This window comes from Zychaea mexicana, assembly GCF_025766255.1.
Source record: "Zychaea mexicana strain RSA 1403 chromosome Unknown BDB00scaffold_221, whole genome shotgun sequence".
Taxonomy (NCBI): Eukaryota; Fungi; Mucoromycota; class Mucoromycetes; order Mucorales; family Lichtheimiaceae; genus Zychaea; species Zychaea mexicana.
Window position 1 is genome coordinate 21344 of NW_026516884.1, and position 18940 is coordinate 40283.

Sequence of the window (18940 nt, forward strand, 5' to 3'; positions counted from 1 at the left end):
ACGGGATTCGAATATACAAATAACATGCCGCTTGTGCGTAACTATCAAACATCTGGTCACTACTGTCGAAACTATTCGTTCAACGAGTTTATAGGCTCAAAAGACATTGACACACGGTTCCTCGTAGTCATCGTAACCAACCTTCTTTTTTCTACCACCACTACCATACATAGAATATTCAACACCGTATCGACGACACCCAAGTAGTGTACCCTAGTAGCCCATTTCCTAAACTGCAGGGTAGTGTGTCCACCCGTGAAAAGTCAAAGTATTTGTATATTACATTTATATAAACAAGGAATCGTAACATCGGCAGCAGAAAAACGCTGGTATAATTTCTATTGAGCGAATTGTGATAACTCTTTAAACACGTTCAAGAATAACGGCAACACCTTGACCACCGCCGATACAAGCCGAGCCAACTGCATACTTGGACTTGGTTCGTTGAAGAGCATGCGACAAATGCGTCAGGATACGAGCACCAGAAGCGCCCAGAGGATGACCGACCGCAATAGCACCACCGTTGACATTTGTTTTCTCACGATCCAGGCCCAATTCCTTTTCCACAGCCAAGTACTGAGCAGCAAAGGCCTCATTGACTTCCACCAAATCCATCTGATCCAAAGTCAAGTTGGCGCGCTTGAGAGCGCCTTGAATTGCCGGGACAGGACCCAGACCCATCAAGGTGGGTTCCACAGCGGACGCTTGCCAGCTCACGACACGTGCCAAAGGGGTCAAGCCGTGTTTCTTGACGGCATCTTCGCTGGCAACGATTAATGCAGCGGCACCGTCGTTGATACCTGATGCATTGCCTGCCGATGTGACGCCGCCATCCTTTTTGAACACAGGCTTCAATTTGGCCAATGCTTCGTAAGTGATACCAGACCGTGGGTATTCGTCTTGAGCGACCGTTTCGATGGCCTTGCGACCCTTGACATCGACAGGCGTGATTTCCGTCTCAAAGATGCCGTTCTTAGTAGCTAGGGAGACCCTCTATTTAGTATCTACAGATACTCATTCTTTCCTTTCGTTCCTTTCCATCATGCTCGTTCTGTCCCAAAGTATTACCTTGTTCAAACCGGTTCTGACTCAAGGTAGCGTAACGATCACACTCCTCCTTGGAAATCTTGTACATTTCTGCCAGATTCTCAGCAGTGATACCCATGGGCGTAGGGTTGGGATACTGATCGGTCAACGTAGCCCACATGGAATCCTGAAGCTTCAGATCCACACCCAGCTTGAGACCCCAACGCGATTTGCCGCTCAAAGTATAAGGCGACAGAGACATGCTTTCGGCACCACCGGCCAAGACGATCTCGCTATCGCCGAGCAGGATTTCGTGGGTTGCATTAACGACACTTTGAAGACCCGAGCCACACAATCGGTTGACAGTCAGAGCAGGTACGTGAACAGGTAAGCCTGCACGATGGCCAATGTGACGGGCAACGTAGGCACCTGCAGGATCGGTCTGCATCACGTTACCGATAATCACAGCATCGATAGGAAGATCGGGTTTGTTCGTGTCAGCAATAGCAGCCTTGGATGCCAATCCACCCAGTTCAGAGGCTGTTTGTGTTCAATCACAAAGCATTTTTTTTAGTTTGGGCTCGCCCTGAACGCTTAGCCATAAGAGAAAAGGCTTTCTATAACTCACCAGTCAAGTCCTTGAGCTTGCCACCAAAACTACCGAAAGGGGTTCTACATCAAAAAGCACGTAGTGTGAGTTGTGGAATGGCAATGTTGCAATGGTGGAAAAACAAAAGGGAGCCCGAGATTCCCAGCTTTACCTTTTGGCAGAAACGATAAAAACCTGTCGAAGTGCCATTTTCCCTTGTGTGTATCAAGTGGGTAGGAGAAGGAGCAGGAGAAGAAAAGGAGTGAGCACATTCACAAAAAGTAAAACCCGTGGAAAGTTTATGTGTAATAGCACAGCATGTGAAAATTGGTTACATGCGATTGTGTGTGTGTAAGTGTGTGTGTAAGTGTGTGTGTAAGTGTGTGAAAAGAGCTCAAAGGCTAACCCCCTTTAGCAGCAGAGAGGGAGGTTCTCCGCATTTGTCGACGATAAAGCATGGGCGCATTTGAGGCACACACACACACACACACACCAGCCTCATTCATTCTCCTTTGTTTAACCTTGCTGCTATTAGCCCCATTTGAGCTTTCTCCCCACATACACCCTGTTACCAATAAGGGGCTCTTTTTTTTCTAATTACGGGACTTGGCCCGAGACGCCTTGGCCAAGTTCTTTATTATGATGAATGGGATGATTGGATACACGCATGAATGAGTGGAATGGATGCTGTGATGTCGACATGGACAGTGCTATGTATATGGGGGCTAGAATGACGATGAAGGGAAGGGAAGGGATTTGGGATGGGATGGGTGATATGTAGTTAGCAATAGTATATATAACACACATATGAAATAATAACAATAATAATAAAGGAAAGAGTTGGGAGTGGTTTACACCGCCTGCGGTACAAACGTTGTGTCATGGAGCCCGGGTCGTTGTTTCCGACGCCCATGACTCGAGGTTGCAGCACGCATGGACCGTCGTGACACGACTGTCGAAATGGGTACATTATCGTCGTCACTGCTGCTCATGTCCAATTGTTCTTTGACCTTTTGTTTGTATTTATCCGCAGCAGACAACATTGTTGTTCCCGATGACGATCCCACCACGACGCCTCTTGCCTTGGCACTCAGCGCAGTTGCAATAGGAACCAGATCCTTGTCATCCTCTTCTGCTGCACCCTCGTCGAGCAAATTATTGTTATTGCTCTTTGTTGTTGCCATCGTCACTGCTAACGGTACATCGTCGTCGTCGTCGTCGTCGTCGTCATGACTGTTGTTGGGAGACCGCCGTGATAGTTGTTGCTGCCGTTGTCGCGAATGGGAGGGTGACGGCATCCTTGGTGACAAGGGCATTCTTGGCGACGGTGGTGCTGCTCCCATCATCATTCCCCTTGGAGAACTGTTGGCTGCAGTTCGTTGTTGGTGTTGATACGGATTTGATCCAGCCCGACTCAAGCTATTGCTCGGGAACGGCATTGGCGGATAATTTGTATTATTGTGAATAGCCTCGTACTGGTGTCGACTCGCTTGACGTAAATCATGGGCAGACGAATGTTTTTTCAGTGCTGGTGAGCCTGGTGGTGTAAACTGACGCGGCATGGGCGGACGTGGTGATGATGTCGGAGGTGTTGACCGAGGCGCTGAAGTAGATGGCGATGGTGTTGGTGATGTGCCACACAATTTACTCAATGTCTGCTCACGAACTTTGACACTGTGTGCTCTTTGGGCTGCTGCGCGTTGTTGTTGTTGTTGGGAGTTGGTAGCAGCTGCTGTTGATTTTGACCGTGGACGCCTTGCAGTAGTGGTATTGGACGATGGTTTTTTGGATAAGATTTCAACGGGTTTTGTAGAATGCACAGGTTCGTATGGATCATAGCCCATACTGACAGGCAATTGTGGAGGTGGTGGTGGTGGTGAAGGAGTGGATGGGCCCACAGCAGGGACAGCAGTATTTGTACCTACTCCTGATGATGATGACGATGATTTGGTGTGCTTGTTGCTGCTTCGAAACAGGCCAAACAGCGGCTTTGGCTTCTTTTTCTTGGATTCGTGTTGGGAGTTCATCGTGGTAGAGCGAGTGGGGCACCAAAAAAAAAAAGTGCAATGAAATGGAAAGAAAGGCTGGAACGATTTTTTTTTTTTGGTTCACCCCAATAATGCGTAGCTTTTTAAAGTGAGAGAGAGGGTCCGGGGGACGGGAGGGGGGGAAAAGGGGTGGAGTTTAGGAAGGTGGTCCGGGAACAGCAAATGTTGCACCAAGCGTCCAATTAGCTTATGAATGATACACTTAGTACACCCCACCTCCCCACCCCTCAATAAGCATGCCCACGTTGGGTCGGTCACACAAAATCAACAAAATGGTATCAATAAAAAGCGCCAAAAGTGATCAAATATGCGAAAAGCCGGCGAGAGAAAAGAGAGAAAAACGGGCTTCTTTTTCCGGGGAAACATTCTATAGTTCCATGGAAGATAAGATGGATGGATGGCCTTGATATATAGGAGGAACAAGAGTGCAAAACTACAATGAAAATAAAAGGAGAGGCGCCTTTTAAGATCACTACATACTGTTCATAGGTGAGTGCGATCTATACATACAGATACGTATGTTACAAGCGAGAAACCGGCATTTACAGTAGATTGCGATATTTAGCGAGCTGAGTAGTAGTACGTGCGTGGGTGCGTAGAGCAGATGCAATAGATCGAAAGATGCATCACAACTCTAAATTTGTTCTGGAAAGATATAGGAGCAGGATTACGCTTACGTTTTATCTGATTCCTTAGTACGTGTGCTATATACTGTACTTGGACTTATGCGGCTATGTATCATAGGCACTACCAGATCTATGTTGTTGGTGCGTCGCACTGATCGGCTATTTTTTTCCCTAGATCCAATTTCACCAACTATCCCCCAAATCAAAGTCCACGCGAGACAACTCCATTGCTGCTAACTACTACATATCTGTCACCTCTTCCTCAGCGCCTTCCCCAACTTCCTCCCGGCGCACACTACGCAATATTTCTGTTTGATGAGAAGGTACCCCACATGTTTGCATACCATATATATTTGCAGCGCATGTTGTTCATTTTGGAAATAGATGTTGTTTATTGTGAACCACAGCACTCCCGCCTTTGAGGAAAAGGAAGAGAAAAAGCCTTTTCTTCAACTCTTCATTATATAAAAATGCCCTTGCCCCCTACGTGAAAGAGATTCGTGTTGTACTGTCTTTATAATAGACATTTACGCTAGCGGAGAATACCACAGTATCAGCGTTGTCACGGTAAAAGAATAAAGTTGGCAACCTCGCGGGGTGAGGTCCTAATATGGTAAGCACAGAAACCGCATATAAGCACCTTGTAACTGGATATGCTGATGGAAACTGTGTGTCCTTACCGAAACTCGAACTTGCTTGGGTGTCGCGCCATGGCAGTGGTGATGAGATAGCCGCTTGAGATCTGCAAAGTATATACAGTCTAATCTTTGTGTTGGTCAAGACACTGGTGAGAAGGAGGATGCTGGTGCCAGCCTCAATGCTCTGTCTCTAGCTTCTTCTTTTTTTAGACGATGATCCTTGTCGTCGTGAGCGTGATGATGTCAATCAACTATATCGTTTTTTTCATGCTAACGCCATTGAAAAAAAAAATCAAGTGCTATGCTACATTAAAAAAGCAGTATATACATACTACAAGCACAAGTGTAAATCCAGATAGAGAAGGGGTGGTTGGACAAAAAGTAGTGAATAAAGGGGAATGGAGGGTAACGAAGAAAGAAAAAAGGACCCGTCCTTGCTCTTCTTCTATAACAGTTTCCTTTCTGCTTATTCTCCAACACCATTCCCCGTAGTATGAGATTGAGAAATTAGGTAGGCCAAAGGAAAAACATTATGTAACGAAAGGCGTTGAGTATAATGTAAAATATATACATTTGAAGAAAAAGAAAGAAAGAGAGATTGTGTGTGTGCGAGTGGACGGGGTATTGCTGAAGAAAAGCACGTCTTATGAACGAGGTGCTGTAGAAGGCATACGGTAAAAGTGGACAAGCAGATATGCAATGGAGGCACATAATGTAAAGCAAGCAAGATAGCCCGGTCGCCACAGGAAGTACTCGAGCAGCGCCAAGCATTGTCCCCAGTAGCTGGTTTGCCAACACCCCCAATCCACAATCTATTTACGATCTTTTTGTTTAGTATTTATAACGCATACAGATAGCAAGCAAACAAATTATATTACCGGGAGCCATATGTAATCCGGACGACCTAACGGTGCTTCAGGGTTATCATCGATTTCTGAGCCAGGTACCTTGCGGAGCTCAGTGCAATGAATAGATTGCCTGCCCAAGGAAAGTATTAGTATCAAGCCTGTTGCATACGCTATGCATCGCGCTGTCGTGAAATGATGGCGTAAACCTATTTAGTGATGGGTTCAACCATCCGTCCATTAATGCACACGCACAGACTGTAGATTGCATCCAAATATTTACTCAGGGAATATCGTAATTCTAGAATGTATGAAAGAAGGGCGGTTGTTGTCTGATTTGTTTTATTTACCTGACGACAGATGAGGATGCTTTTTTGTAGAGGATGATGACGAAAGTAATGCAGGAAGGGCGAAGCGTGCAGGGGGTGGAGTGGTGTAATTACTACTAATATGTTTTCGAGCGGTCGAGGAGGAAGAAGAAGCCTGACGACGACGATGATGATGATGATGCTGCTGCTGTGAAGTATACGTTGTTGGTGGTAAGGTATAGTCATGTAAACAAGTGCTGCATTGACGTGTGGTACCCACAGATTGTAGCCAGCTCTCTAGACACTTGTCATGTACGTCGCCACTGTGTTGTTGATGGTGACAATGATGAAGTAAGGGAGAAAGGAGGAATGATGGTGAGCCTTTGTCATTATAATTCTTATCATTACTAGTACTTTGTTCTCCATCTTCTTCTTCTACTCCTCCCCGTTGTTGTTGTTGTTGTTGTGCCAACGACGACGGTGATGATGGTGGTAGTTGAAGTGGTGCTGGCGGTGGCGGTGATGGTAATGACGATTGTGAAGAATGATGATAGTATGGGTATTGGTAAGGTACGTACATGCTCCCGCGGCACTGACAAGGCCGGATGAATTGTCCATTTTCCTGGTCCTCGCTGATACCAAAACAAATTCTACATACAGGATCCACGGTTTCGTCAAACATAAATGCGCCTTGTCGTACGAGTGGTGGTGGATCCTGTGGTTGCAGTTCGTCAGGGCGGAGGTGTCGGCGGAGGTTTGCATGATTTACGCTGCTTCCGTTGACACTGAATACAGTCGGCTGCCGTTGCGACCCAGCAGACGGGAATGCTATTGCTGAAGAGGTGGTACCGTATCGTCCACGATTCGTCATTTGCAATTGTCTTTGAACTTTTGTTGTTGTTGTTGTTGTTTGTTGTCCAAAGGGGCGGAGAGGAAAGAGTTATCTCTTCAAATCGGGGAGATATGTAATGAGCAAAAAGGAAATAGAAACCAGGAGAGGGATGGAGAGGAGCAAAGAAAAGAAAAGACGAACCGTTTTTCAATGTGTGTGGAATTGGCAAGAGAAAAGGATGAAGATTGCGCAATTAATTGTAATGAAATTAAAAACCAAAAGAAAAAAAGTGAGTGTGAAATGCCAGGCAAGAGGTATTGTGGTTTTGGGTGTGAGAGAAAGACGGAAAGACGGGTGGAAATTATTAGCTGCCGTGGTCAATCTATTTCTCGCAACAACAGAGAGTGTGTGTGTGTGTGCGTGAAGGAGAGAGGGGGAGGAGGGGTCTGCTGACTCGTAATTTCGCTGCTGCATATTAAATCCATTCATCATTCCATTTCAAGGACAAGACAGCGGCTCCATCCTTGTGAATCCTTGCGCACCTCTACTGTCTTCCAGCCCGCCATGATCACTTGCACTCGCTCCATCATGCCTTTGCCACACTCCAGCACCAGCTTGGACTGCCGATGCATGAGTGTGGGCACCACCTTACTCAGCACCGTGTACCATTCATACCCGTCGTCATTGGCAAACAATGCAGTGGCGGGCTCGTGTTCCAACATCCGATGCTTGAACACTGCCTTTTCGCTGAGATACGGCGGGTTACACACGACCACATCAAACAATCCCAACCCAGCTTCTGGCAAGAGCGACATGTCCTTTTCCACAAATTCCGCAGCAAGTCCCAATCGACTTGCATTCTCCCTGGCCACCTGCAGTGCATCTGCACTGATATCCAACCCGACGCCAGCCACGGTGTCGTCGTGCAACATGTGCAATATCGACAAGAGCAAATTGCCACATCCAGTGCCAATATCCAACACACGTTTGGGCCGTAAATCAACCGTCGCTCGCACAAGTGTTTCAGAACTCGGTCGTGGAACCAGACATGCTTCGGTCACCTTAAACTTGAGTTGACAGAATTCTTTTTCGCCCAGTCTGTATGCCAATGGCTTGCCGTTTCCTTCTTGATACATGTCGTCCACGAATTCATCGCCACCCGTACCGTCCATTGACACGCCTGCTTTACGCATGGCTTCTAGTTTTTCATCCATCCGTCGGCCCCAAAACTTGTGTTCTCGTGCCCGCAACAGCTCGAATTTGTCCGGCTCTTGCGCTTGCCATGACAATGGTTGCTTGGTGATGGGATGGACAAGTGCAACGTGAATCACGCTCATGCAAAGGCCCTTGTCCTTGCTCGATTTCAAAAACCGGGTATAGGTTGAATTGCCCACGATTGGGTGTTGCTGACCGTAAAGAACGCGTCGGATTGGTGTGCTTGCAAGGGGTGTGCGAATAGCCAAGTCTACAGTCGATAAGTATTCGGCGTGATTCGATCGGGTGATGTTGACGATTGAAATTGATTTGAGAAGGTCCGTGGGTGATCGCTCTATTTTCACTCCTTCGTGTTGATCATCACCATCGTCGCCGTCATCGTCGTTATTCTCAGGCTTATTCGTTATTGTTGAGTACGACTTCATGCTTGAAGCGTCGTCTTTTTCATCCTTTACGGGATCTGTAGGCGGTTGCTCCAAGTGATCGAGTAGATCGGGTGGCACACGACCATGACAAATTGCGCGCATTGTCAGATCTATTTCGCCATTCTGATATTGCCGACTTAATTCTTCTTTGGCCTTTTCTGTCTTGGCGACTACCAACTAGATCATTGACATTGTGTGTTAAGAATCCAAACAGCACAGATATAGGGATAAAAGAAGATAAAAGATTCCGCTTTACCAAACCTGATGCAGCCTTTTGCAGAGAATATGGACACCAGAATTTCTCTTGTTCTGTAGTGTTTGTCAACGCATAAATCAATGCTTTCTCGAACAATCCACTCTAAAGAAAAAGACATCATACTTGCTTGAATATCCAAAAGCACCCGAGATCGTTATTTTCAATGAAGAAGAAAAAAAGTACAAACCAATCCAGGTGCTTTCCAAACAATTGCCATATGTTCATCCTGATATCGGATATCAACAGGAATGGCTTTCATCTTCTCGCGTTCGACGATCGCTCGATCATAGCGTACTTCAACAACATCGCCTGCTCGTAAAATACGAGTTTCTTCAGCCAACTGGCCATTGACAGATACTTCTTTACGGTGAAATGCACGACGACAACAGTCCTGTGATTGAACAATATGACGATAATGTTTCAACAGCCATTTTTTGATCCGGGTATCTGCATCGGCGTCCCGCACCGTTGCTTTCAAGTAGTTTATGCGTTCGATCGAATCTGACATTTATCTGGCAAACGAAAGAAGAAGGAAGGAAGGAAGAAAAGAAAACAACAAGGTATATGATAAAGAAACTTTTTTTTCTGACGAGGGGACTTTCAAAAGTTTCCTAATTTATACACACATCTTGTAAATGCTGTGATATAAACGCAGCTTACTCCCCCGTTGAAATTGTATCAAGAAACAGCAAAAGACTTTTTCCTTCATAAATAATAGCAGTAACAGTAAAAGATAGGATGGAAGATATGAAGCGTATCGAGTAAGATTGCAAATGATATATGAATAGTAAAAAGACAAGAAAGAAGAGAGCTGGAGATGAGGAAAAGCAGATAGCGAGTGTGAACTGGTGAAGGCGTGCTGTAGATGGGTTGGATTGGGAATCTATGACAATATGGCTTCAGCACGGTAGTGGTGAATAAGATATAACGAAATGGTTAATTATTAAGCAAAGGTCGTCGAGCATCTTCGTGATCAGTATCGTCTTCGCCTTCTTGATAAGAAGCACGACGCTGTTTCTTGTTCTTTCTATTCCGTCGACCACAGCAGCACAAGAGGTAGACAAAGAACTTCCAAGCGTACACAATGAGATCAGCGACATCACGAAACACGCTTGCTTTACCGTTAATGATACGTTCTGGACGCAACCGATGACGACTATCAATCATGACACGAATACAAGCGACGACAGCGCTCAGGACACCCAGGGCGGTACTGGCAGAGATCAAGAACATGATGATTTGCTGGTATCTCACGGCATTCATGACCGGCGCACCTCCCAAAATCTGACCTGTCATCATGCCTGGGATCGAAATGAGACCAATCACAGACATTTGATTAATCGTCGGCAACATAGCCAGGCGAACGGCCTCAATAGCGATCGATTGGCCAGCCTCCCATCGCGAAGCACCAAATGCTAGATACGTTTCAATGTGTTCCTTGCGAGTGCCGACACTGGATAGACAGCTGCTTAATGCGACAGCCATGCCGCTCATCATGTTGCCCAATAGCATGCCCATCGTAGGAATGAAGGTCTCAGGCATCCAAAATGGATGTTGTTCCATTGCGAATCTGCTGCCGATAATGCCAATTAAAAGTGTTGAAAAGCCGGTTGATAGTAGTACTGCCAGAAACTGTATACGAAATTGTCTGAGTGAATGTTATATATGACTAAAACGTTTCTTCCTTTCGAAAGAAAAAAATACTACTTACCATGCCGCGGAAACTTTGTTTGGACTTGTTATATACAGTTTCGTAAGTACCGAGCAAGATCAGCACACATGTCATTAGCATAATGATGGCAGGATGTCGAGCCTTGAAGACATCTTCAAGGATGAAGCCCTATAATGAATATGCAGACGCATGCAACCAACAATGAGTACTTGTTTTGGATTAAAATTCAAGCGCCCCGTTCGGTCAGCACCACCAGCATGCAAAAGTACTGCACTCACCATGATCGTAAGCTGTACAAGACATCGGATCGATGCAATGATAAGTGATTTTTCCAGCTTTAAACCAAGCACGACCGACATGATGCCTGGATATGAACAATAGATCAATCTATCAGTTTCCTCATTCCATTTCATCACATGTACGTAAACTGGGTGTCTGGTAATAGGGTTGCTTTGTGGGAGTAGTACTTCACTAATACACCGTCGTAAAAAAATGAGAGGGATATGTTACGTTACCGTTGACCAGAATGAAGCCCGAAGCAACTGCGACATTCTTCCAATCGAGTTGCGGTTGAGCATGGCCACCGCCATCTTCGCCATAAGCACCAGCAAGGGTTGCATTGTCAGCAATACTTTGCTGTAACCCAGTCAACTCCAGCAGGAATGAATGTGACATGGAGTAAAAAGAATAGTAACAAGGGTGGAGAGAGAGAGAGAGAGAAGGGTGGCAAAATTAAAAATCTTTACTCCGAGACAGAGCATGTCTTGTAGCACCCTAAGCGGCTTTAATAGAAACTTTGAGGGTGAAACGGACCAGGATTGCGGTGTATGACAAAAACCGCGCGGGGTGTTTATTATCACCAGGTAACAAAAGCATCCATCTAATATACTCACATCAAACCATCAACGCAGCTATTGATTGCACTTGGCTTATTTTTTACATTTTTGCACAAGGCGCGCATCTCACGCTTTTCTTTGGATGATCTTATATTCATTTCAGAAAAAGAAATTTCATTGAAACAACGGAACTGATCTTGCTTTTGATGATGGCCGTTTTTCTTTTCATCTTCTGGGCGATACTACTGTACTATGCTCAGTTATGTAAAAGCAGGGTCGTGTGTGCGCGTGTTTACGGTGGTGCATATGCAAACAAACAAATTATTGGTTGCCTTTTTCGACATACACGTAACCTTGCAATCTTATAACCCTGGCATGATCCTGCTCAAGTCCTTCAACAGGCAGCAGGCTGTGCGTCTTCTTTTGTATCCTCATGCATCTGACCTTGTACCTTGTGGGCTCCCACTAATTGATAAGCGAGAAAAGTGATATAAATGTTTGCATATCAAAATATGTAGTAGTAATGATCTTCCGCGTTTTATACATCATTATTACATGTATATCGTTATTGAAACTCTCTGTTTCTGTCAAAAAAAGCAAAAATTCTAGCCTGCTCACAGAAATAGCATTATATGCATGTACATCCCAGCATTCGTTAGGAAACAGCACTGTGCTTTGTATGGTAAGCTACAAATTAATAGTTTGGTTTCTTCATAATTCTTCGTTTTGTTTCTGTCAAAATCAAATTTCATATATTGCTATCGATTATGTATCAATAACAGCTCTGCGACAAACCGTGCCTCCTTACCTTCGTACGTTCTTATTTACCACGTAACTTTAGCAACTCTAGCGGTCTATGACTTAACTCTAAATTAGTGGCCACGCAACTATAAGATTTGAGTAGATCTCGCGATTTTGGCGGAAAAAAACAAATTGCAGAAGAAGTACTAATGCATTTAATATCAAATATCATGTACCATATGTCCTCTTTATGTTATCATATAAACGTGAAGAAAGAAAAGTGAGGATCATGTTTGCGACACCAGGACACTTCATGGCTATACCTTGTAGAGTATCACCAACATATAATGTCGTGCTTTCATCAGGCCCTTCGCCCTTTTCTCGCTTTACACTACTACAGCAAACTTCCTTATCCTTAAACTGGTGTGAAAACGTACTTTTAAATGACAGTAACACTATTCTCATTCGACAACTGCTGTAGAGATCACATGATGATGTTTTTGGGTAGAATCAAAATTTAATGTTGCAGGACCGTCATGTTGAATTTGAACGAGCAGGGAACACATTATGGCTGCACATCCCACTTAAGCATATTACATAGAGAGACTGTTGGAATACAGAAAAGTGGTGGTCAATAGCGAATGCGCTGGTGACGCTAAACTCGCAAAAAGATGAAAGTGCACCTAGATAACGTTCAAAAATGCTTTCTATGATATACTCTAAAAAGCCTTCGTTCGATAGTTTGTGAATGATCGACAAGAAACAGACAAAAAACAAAGTACACAATCCCAAATTTATATATTCCATATCTTCTTAATTGTACAGTTCAGTCTACTCACTTGTAAAAGAAAATTTTCAAGTGGTCTGAAACGCGGCTGGAGAAAAACAGCGGTGCCTAGAACTGACCGACATTTAATCTTGTTAGTTCTTAGACAATGCCAAGTGCTTATTTATACTATACGTGAGCCAACAGAAAAGAAGGTGACTACGTCATAAAGAAGGTACGTACTACTAGCAATAGTAGTATTGAAACATCACCCTTTTTAAAGTTTATAAATTTGTGAACGATTATTTTATCCTCTTACATTAATTCAAAGATTGTGATAATTAAACCTTTTTTCGAAGCACACAGCTCGGTTTGGCGTACTACTTTAGGTTTCAAGGCAGAAAACTGAAGTGACCGTTTTAGCTGCACATGGTATGCAGTAGAGCGGCGTATTTTAAGAAACTGTGTATTAACGATCAGTGCTACGTATATTATGTATGCATACATTTCAAAAGTATGCTCAAGTTTTGTATAATGTTTTTTAACACACAAAACCATCGACTTTATACATATAGTGTATTATCGAGCATTATTGCATTATACTCTAGCAGTAACACGTGAATAGAACACTTCCATCTACAAGCTGTTAAAAACCCATTTTTGAATGTAATTAGTAAATTACTGTCATATACAGTGGACCCCCTTTAATGTCAACCCCTTTAATGTCAAACCCCGATACGGTCAATCTTTTTCTGAGAACCTCACATTTTTAGCAGAGATAAATTTCAACTTCTACATAAGGTCAATGTCAACACCTTAGCATCAAGGTCAAACATATACAATCAAAAGAGTTCATTTCGTTGTTGGTTGAAAATATATTGTCAGGGACGACTACGTTGCATACATATTTACATACACTGTGTCGGGGTGCGCTGGTTCTGAATAGTCTACCCCCTTCAACGTCAACCCCCGTTGGCGTCAACACTTTCAGTTATACTTCAGGGTTGACATTAAAGGGGGTCCACTCTACGTGCCGCAAAATCTAATCAAACGCGCTTCCAATGCATAACCCTATGACTCCGATGTGCTTCATATAAAAGCCTTTACGTAAAAACTCGCTACTTTCTCCCCATATTCTCTTCTCCTTTACAATAACCGGTTAGGGATCATTCTGTTGTTTGCAAAAGGAACACACATTTTTGCTCGAGCGATATATCATCTACGCTACGTCAACCAAGAGAGGTGTTGTATGTGCATACCAGCATGTATATAGTGCTCTGCGATACAGTACACACAGTTAGGAGAGTCATACGGTACATTCTCCTTACTAACATTGGGACCAGATTGTCAAGATGACTTTATTAGGAGGCACTGCAAAAGAAAAACGGAAACGAGAAGGGCAAAAGCAGCAAAATGGAAAGAATAATTATAGTGGCGACGATGACATTGAAGAGAGCAAGACGATGGTATCAAAAAAACTACCCATTTTACTCAAGTATCGATCCTCTCCGTTGTTTATTTTGGCCACTGTGAGCTTTTCATTTTTTACAAACGTAAGTACCTATTCTCTCATAAAGATAATAGTAGAACGTCAGCATACAAGTTCTACGTGTCACATGTTTTTTGTTTTACCAAAAAACATTTATATGTGATAGGAGCTGTTATACGGCATGATAACACCAATAAGTAAGAATATTCGATGTCTCTGAACGAATAGGTAGATTACGTATACTGTAAGCCCTATTTTTCATTGTTATGACATTTACCCATCAAGTGCCGTTTATGCTCGACTCAATGCATCAAAGCAACTCTTTAAATACTATGAGTGACATCCAACAACAAGAATATGCTGCAACATATGAAATCAACAGCCACGATGGCGGAAAATCGAGTGACACTGGAATACTCTTGGCGATTTATTATGCAGGCTTTGGAGGAGCATCACCGATATTTAATTTAATCAGTAAGTACTGTAGTATCTGCTACCATAATACGTCATTCCGGCTAGCGCTATATATATATGGAATGATTAACGATACTAACAGCATAGCATACCATTATTGTTGTCAATTGTTATTGTGAATGTGTAATTCTAGATGACCACGTGCTTCGGAATAGAAAGGGTGTCATGCTAATGGGTGTCTGTATCGAAATTATATCCCTTTTCCTGTTCCTGTTTGTCACTGAATTTTGGATGCTTGCTCTGGGACGTCTGTGCCATGGTCTCGGCTCAGGCTGCATTACCACACTCGGATATGTTGTTGTAGCAGATCACTTTCCATCGGAAGTTCTGGGAAAACAGGTATGCATGCACATGTACGGAAGTATATCAATCACACACATCTAGATATCTGCAATTCTCATGACTATTGGTTATGCTTTCATGTAGATGGGGAAAGCATACATGTTTTACAAGGGTGGTGTTGCAGTTGGTGGACCGATAGGAGGTGCGTATAATAAGTAGTAGTGTGCAAATGCTATATGTATATAAAGATGCTGTGACAAAATGGCAGTTAAACTGTATGATTGACTGGTTTTAATTCAAACACTGTTATTTTGCAATTACTACTTGATTTATTGATATAGGTGGTAAGTATATATATACATACATACAAAAACAAAAGGGTATAATCAAGATTTTTGCTAGTAAACGCATCATTCTAAACTCTGTAATAATTCTAAATGTACACATGTAGCTCTGTTTCTCCACTATGGTTTTAAGGCCCCGTTTTATTTCAGTATTTTCTTTGTAGGACTTGAGTTGCTCTTGATATTACTCATAGTAGAACGTCGTAGCAGTCCAAACGATTGGTTTGTTGATAGCTCTGAGAAAGAGATGATCAATACTTCTGCTACTACTGTACCTATAGATGAAGCTTGTGTGCATGCTAAATCGCCACCCCACCTTCAGCATAATATAGATAGGTATGAACAAACGAGCAATCATGAGGTTAATACTATCGCTAATGTTATTGCTAGTAATGGAGATGGAAACAGTACATGCATCCAAAAGCAGGAACCCACTGAACGAGCCTCATCAATAAGGACATCGTTATCATCATCAAAGTCGCAAATTGACGATGACAAGGAAGTCACTATCACAACGATGCGACTTCTGCGTAGTCCCCAAATATGGACGATTATCTTGGTTTCCTTTTGTTCTGGGTGGGCGGTCGTAGTATTTGAGGTACGTGTTGTGGTATATAAATGCTTTAATCCTCTACTCAAGTGCACTTTAAATGGTGTTGTGTAATCTATAATTTGTGTATTATCAATCATTTCTCCCAAAAAGCGAAGCTGATATATAAATGTATAACACGTTTTGCTATATATTTATTATATACAGCCAGTATTACCAATATATTTAAACGAAGAATGGGGGTATAACACAAGCGAGATCGGCTTATTGTTAGTCATTATATTGATACCTACAGTCGTTGGCTCAATTATCTCCGGATATGTGTACGATCGCATTGGTGCCAAAATACTTTCCTTTTCAGCATTGATACTTGGTGGAGCCTGTTTGGCTGTCTCAGGCATTTCGAATCGAGCTACGCCCGGTGGTGTAGTGCCATTGATCACCACAACAGCTGCCAATGAATTCTTTGCTTCCGTGTACAAGGGAGCCACCTTGCCTGAGACATCGCGTGTTGCCAAATCATTAGCTAATGGGAGCGATTGTGCTAGTTCCTATGCTTACGGTCTTTCGAATATTGCGTTTGCATCTGGTATGTATATAATCCAGTTGTATTTTGTGATATGTATCACTGACTGATCGTAAGTAAAATATGCTTTCTTGAATATGTAGGTTGCTTGACGAGTCCTTTATTTGGCGGATATCTGTTTGAATGCACCAACTTCACAATTATGTGCATTACTGCATCGTCGGTTTTGTTCGTGGTCGCTCCCTTTGCCCTCGTATTTCTAGGAAATCATGTTACTGGTTTTTCATATCTTAAAAGGCGGTTATTTCAGTAGCTATTGTCTGCTGTGCACTGTTGCATATCTTGCTTATGATACGATCACATGCACATAAAATTGTTTATTTGTTACTCCAATGATTATATCAAAAGATAACGATACATAACGGGTTGTACAACAGAGTGTTACAAAGTTATTCTTTATTGATTTTTTGCGTTGATGATGGGGAATATAAGTCTCTGTACACTACAATTTTTGTCAAACCTCACGAATACATGAAGGCGTGTTATGTTCACAGTAATCTAGCGTCGGTCAAGTAAAACTGCGGCTCGGTTTGCTAGCTAAAGCTTATACGCCTCGGCCATTCAGCCCGCTAAGGATGTGCATGACGATTATTCAATCTCTCACAACCACCGAGCGACACTATACATCGTTGGTCATTAGATCCATTGCCTCAAAGCAAACTCTTGTCAGTCGACTGGATGTCTTGCTGATGAATGCGCGAATACCTTCGCCTGTTACAATTTACAACTCTTGAAACTGACCGTCCAACGTCTTTATAGTATCCACGGCAGCCAACACAGTATCTATTTCCTTACAGTATTGAAATTGATGGTTTGTAATGACTGTTGTCGGGGCACGATTCAGAAAGTTGTGCATAACGTTCAAAAAACGAGATAAAGCGTGACTACCGTAGGTTCTCTATTAGAACAAGATGATATGAGTGCTATAAGAGGAGCAAAATTGAAGAGTGCATCTGCCACAGCACCAGCATCAGACGCATCAACGTGCTAATAAATCAACGTTCTCCTCTCCTGAATCCATTGCAGTATCAGTGTCTGTATATTGCTGTAAATTTTTGGCAAATTCGAATCTGGGTTTGCTGTAATGACTTGTTATGCTTCAGACACGGTAGTCTCGGAAAATACTCATCCATTGACGCCATATGCTTGTGTGTCAGCGAAAAGATGAGTGAATTTGAATTGCTCGCCCGAGTAAAAGTTAGAAGGTAGCACTCGGATTCCAGTAGTTTGATTTTGTTGCTTTTTGGATGTGGCTCCTTTCATCACTCAGTGCAGGAACCACAGAAACGTGTTAGTTGCAGCCGAAGATTTCGAGATTCGTCGTGACAAACGTGTTGATGGAGTCGCCAACCGAATCGTTACACTCAGTCATAAACAGTCGGCGCAGCTACTGTATCCCGTCAAGTTATTGATGTTTCTTATCTACAATAGCTTTCAACGGCGCCAAACTTGCCAAGTTTTTAGAAGCGCATTGTTTTGTGCTGCTATTGATGAGTCAAAATAATAATGTTGTGCTTAACTTTTATCTATTACATTTCAAGTAAAAGCCATTTCAGTTTACCCCCTTCCCTTCTTTTGTCTTTCAATGATCGCTGGCGGTACTACTATATCAAACTACACCAATATCCGTATCCGGCAAGCCAGTATTCTAAAAGACATCCAGAAATGTGTTGACGTCCATATAATTTTTTTGTGAGCGTCCAAGCCTCGAGTACATATATAAATTACATGGAGCTATACTACTGAGATTCTTCATGCAATCTAACGAAGCCACTTTGAAATTTTTGATTTGCTTGACGCTACTTTTGATATCAACACTAGCGAAAGTATCAAATGTAGGGGATGATGATAAGGGAAACCCGATCGGATATATACGTTAACAGTAGTTTGATCCAAAGATGATAGTAGTGTGGACACACTCAGTCGATTACCAAGTAAGTCTATCACAAGCTCGGTGCAACGGCGTTTGGTCGCAAGTTTGTGCAGGCACTCGAAGCAGCTGCAAAGACGGAGGGGCATCACGCTCTGAAAAAAAACGTCGATATTATGACTCACTAGGCTATGTATTACAAGATCCCACTTATTAAACGCGCGTTCAAAGTCCTCATCAGCAACTATGGAAGAGGGGACTTCTAACAGATGCAATACCTGATATTGTTGTACATACAGTCGACCCCCGTTAACGTCAACCCTCAGGGTACCAGCAAAAGTGTTGACCATATCGAGGGTTGACGACCACCGGGGGTAGAGAATAGGCAAAATCTCTCACTACTAAATTTGAAAGGGTACCAGCGAATCGGTTGACGTTATCGGGGGTTGACGTTATCGGGGTTGACGTTATCGGGGTTGACGTTAACGGGGGTATACTGTATTGCGTTAATTTCAGGTTCGA

General features: G+C 43.1%; 6 protein-coding genes across 6 annotated transcripts; 1 reads left to right on the forward strand and 5 right to left on the reverse strand.

Annotated features, from left to right (window-relative positions):
* Window positions 1-242: 242 nt before the first annotated feature.
* BDB00DRAFT_863035 (Thiolase, N-terminal domain-containing protein) lies at window positions 243-1925 on the reverse strand. Its single transcript, XM_053126107.1, has 4 exons — window positions 1788-1925; window positions 1655-1698; window positions 1069-1566; window positions 243-980 (listed from the first exon to the last, which is right to left on the reverse strand). The coding sequence occupies exons 1-4, from the start codon at window positions 1823-1825 to the stop codon at window positions 364-366; spliced, it is 1197 nt and encodes a 398-aa protein (XP_052972383.1). The 5' UTR covers window positions 1826-1925; the 3' UTR covers window positions 243-363.
* A 258-nt stretch (window positions 1926-2183) lies between these two features.
* BDB00DRAFT_863036 (uncharacterized protein) lies at window positions 2184-3779 on the reverse strand. The gene has a single exon (XM_053126108.1). It carries the CDS (start codon window positions 3640-3642, stop codon window positions 2467-2469), a length of 1176 nt encoding a protein of 391 aa, XP_052972384.1. The 5' UTR covers window positions 3643-3779; the 3' UTR covers window positions 2184-2466.
* Window positions 3780-5592: 1813 nt separating this feature from the next.
* BDB00DRAFT_262921 (uncharacterized protein) lies at window positions 5593-7175 on the reverse strand. Its single transcript, XM_053116700.1, has 3 exons — window positions 6123-7175; window positions 5806-5905; window positions 5593-5739 (listed from the first exon to the last, which is right to left on the reverse strand). Exons 1-2 carry the CDS (start codon window positions 6949-6951, stop codon window positions 5832-5834), a joined length of 903 nt encoding a protein of 300 aa, XP_052972385.1. The 5' UTR covers window positions 6952-7175; the 3' UTR covers window positions 5593-5739; window positions 5806-5831.
* Window positions 7176-7400: 225 nt separating this feature from the next.
* On the reverse strand, window positions 7401-9316 carry BDB00DRAFT_880186 (S-adenosyl-L-methionine-dependent methyltransferase; the record flags this gene model as incomplete). Its single annotated transcript, XM_053127963.1, has 3 exons — window positions 7401-8729; window positions 8809-8910; window positions 8996-9316. 3 exons carry the CDS (start codon window positions 9314-9316, stop codon window positions 7401-7403), a joined length of 1752 nt encoding a protein of 583 aa, XP_052972386.1.
* Window positions 9317-9473: 157 nt separating this feature from the next.
* Window positions 9474-11250, reverse strand: BDB00DRAFT_985418 (uncharacterized protein). Its single transcript, XM_053130024.1, has 4 exons — window positions 10996-11250; window positions 10759-10844; window positions 10520-10648; window positions 9474-10440 (listed from the first exon to the last, which is right to left on the reverse strand). The coding sequence occupies exons 1-4, from the start codon at window positions 11153-11155 to the stop codon at window positions 9745-9747; spliced, it is 1071 nt and encodes a 356-aa protein (XP_052972387.1). The 5' UTR covers window positions 11156-11250; the 3' UTR covers window positions 9474-9744.
* Window positions 11251-14644: 3394 nt separating this feature from the next.
* Window positions 14645-16801, forward strand: BDB00DRAFT_777080 (major facilitator superfamily domain-containing protein; the record flags this gene model as incomplete). Its single annotated transcript, XM_053120295.1, has 7 exons — window positions 14645-14786; window positions 14920-15125; window positions 15213-15270; window positions 15577-15704; window positions 15891-16014; window positions 16174-16551; window positions 16632-16801. 7 exons carry the CDS (start codon window positions 14645-14647, stop codon window positions 16799-16801), a joined length of 1206 nt encoding a protein of 401 aa, XP_052972388.1.
* Between the last annotated feature and the right edge of the window lie 2139 nt (window positions 16802-18940).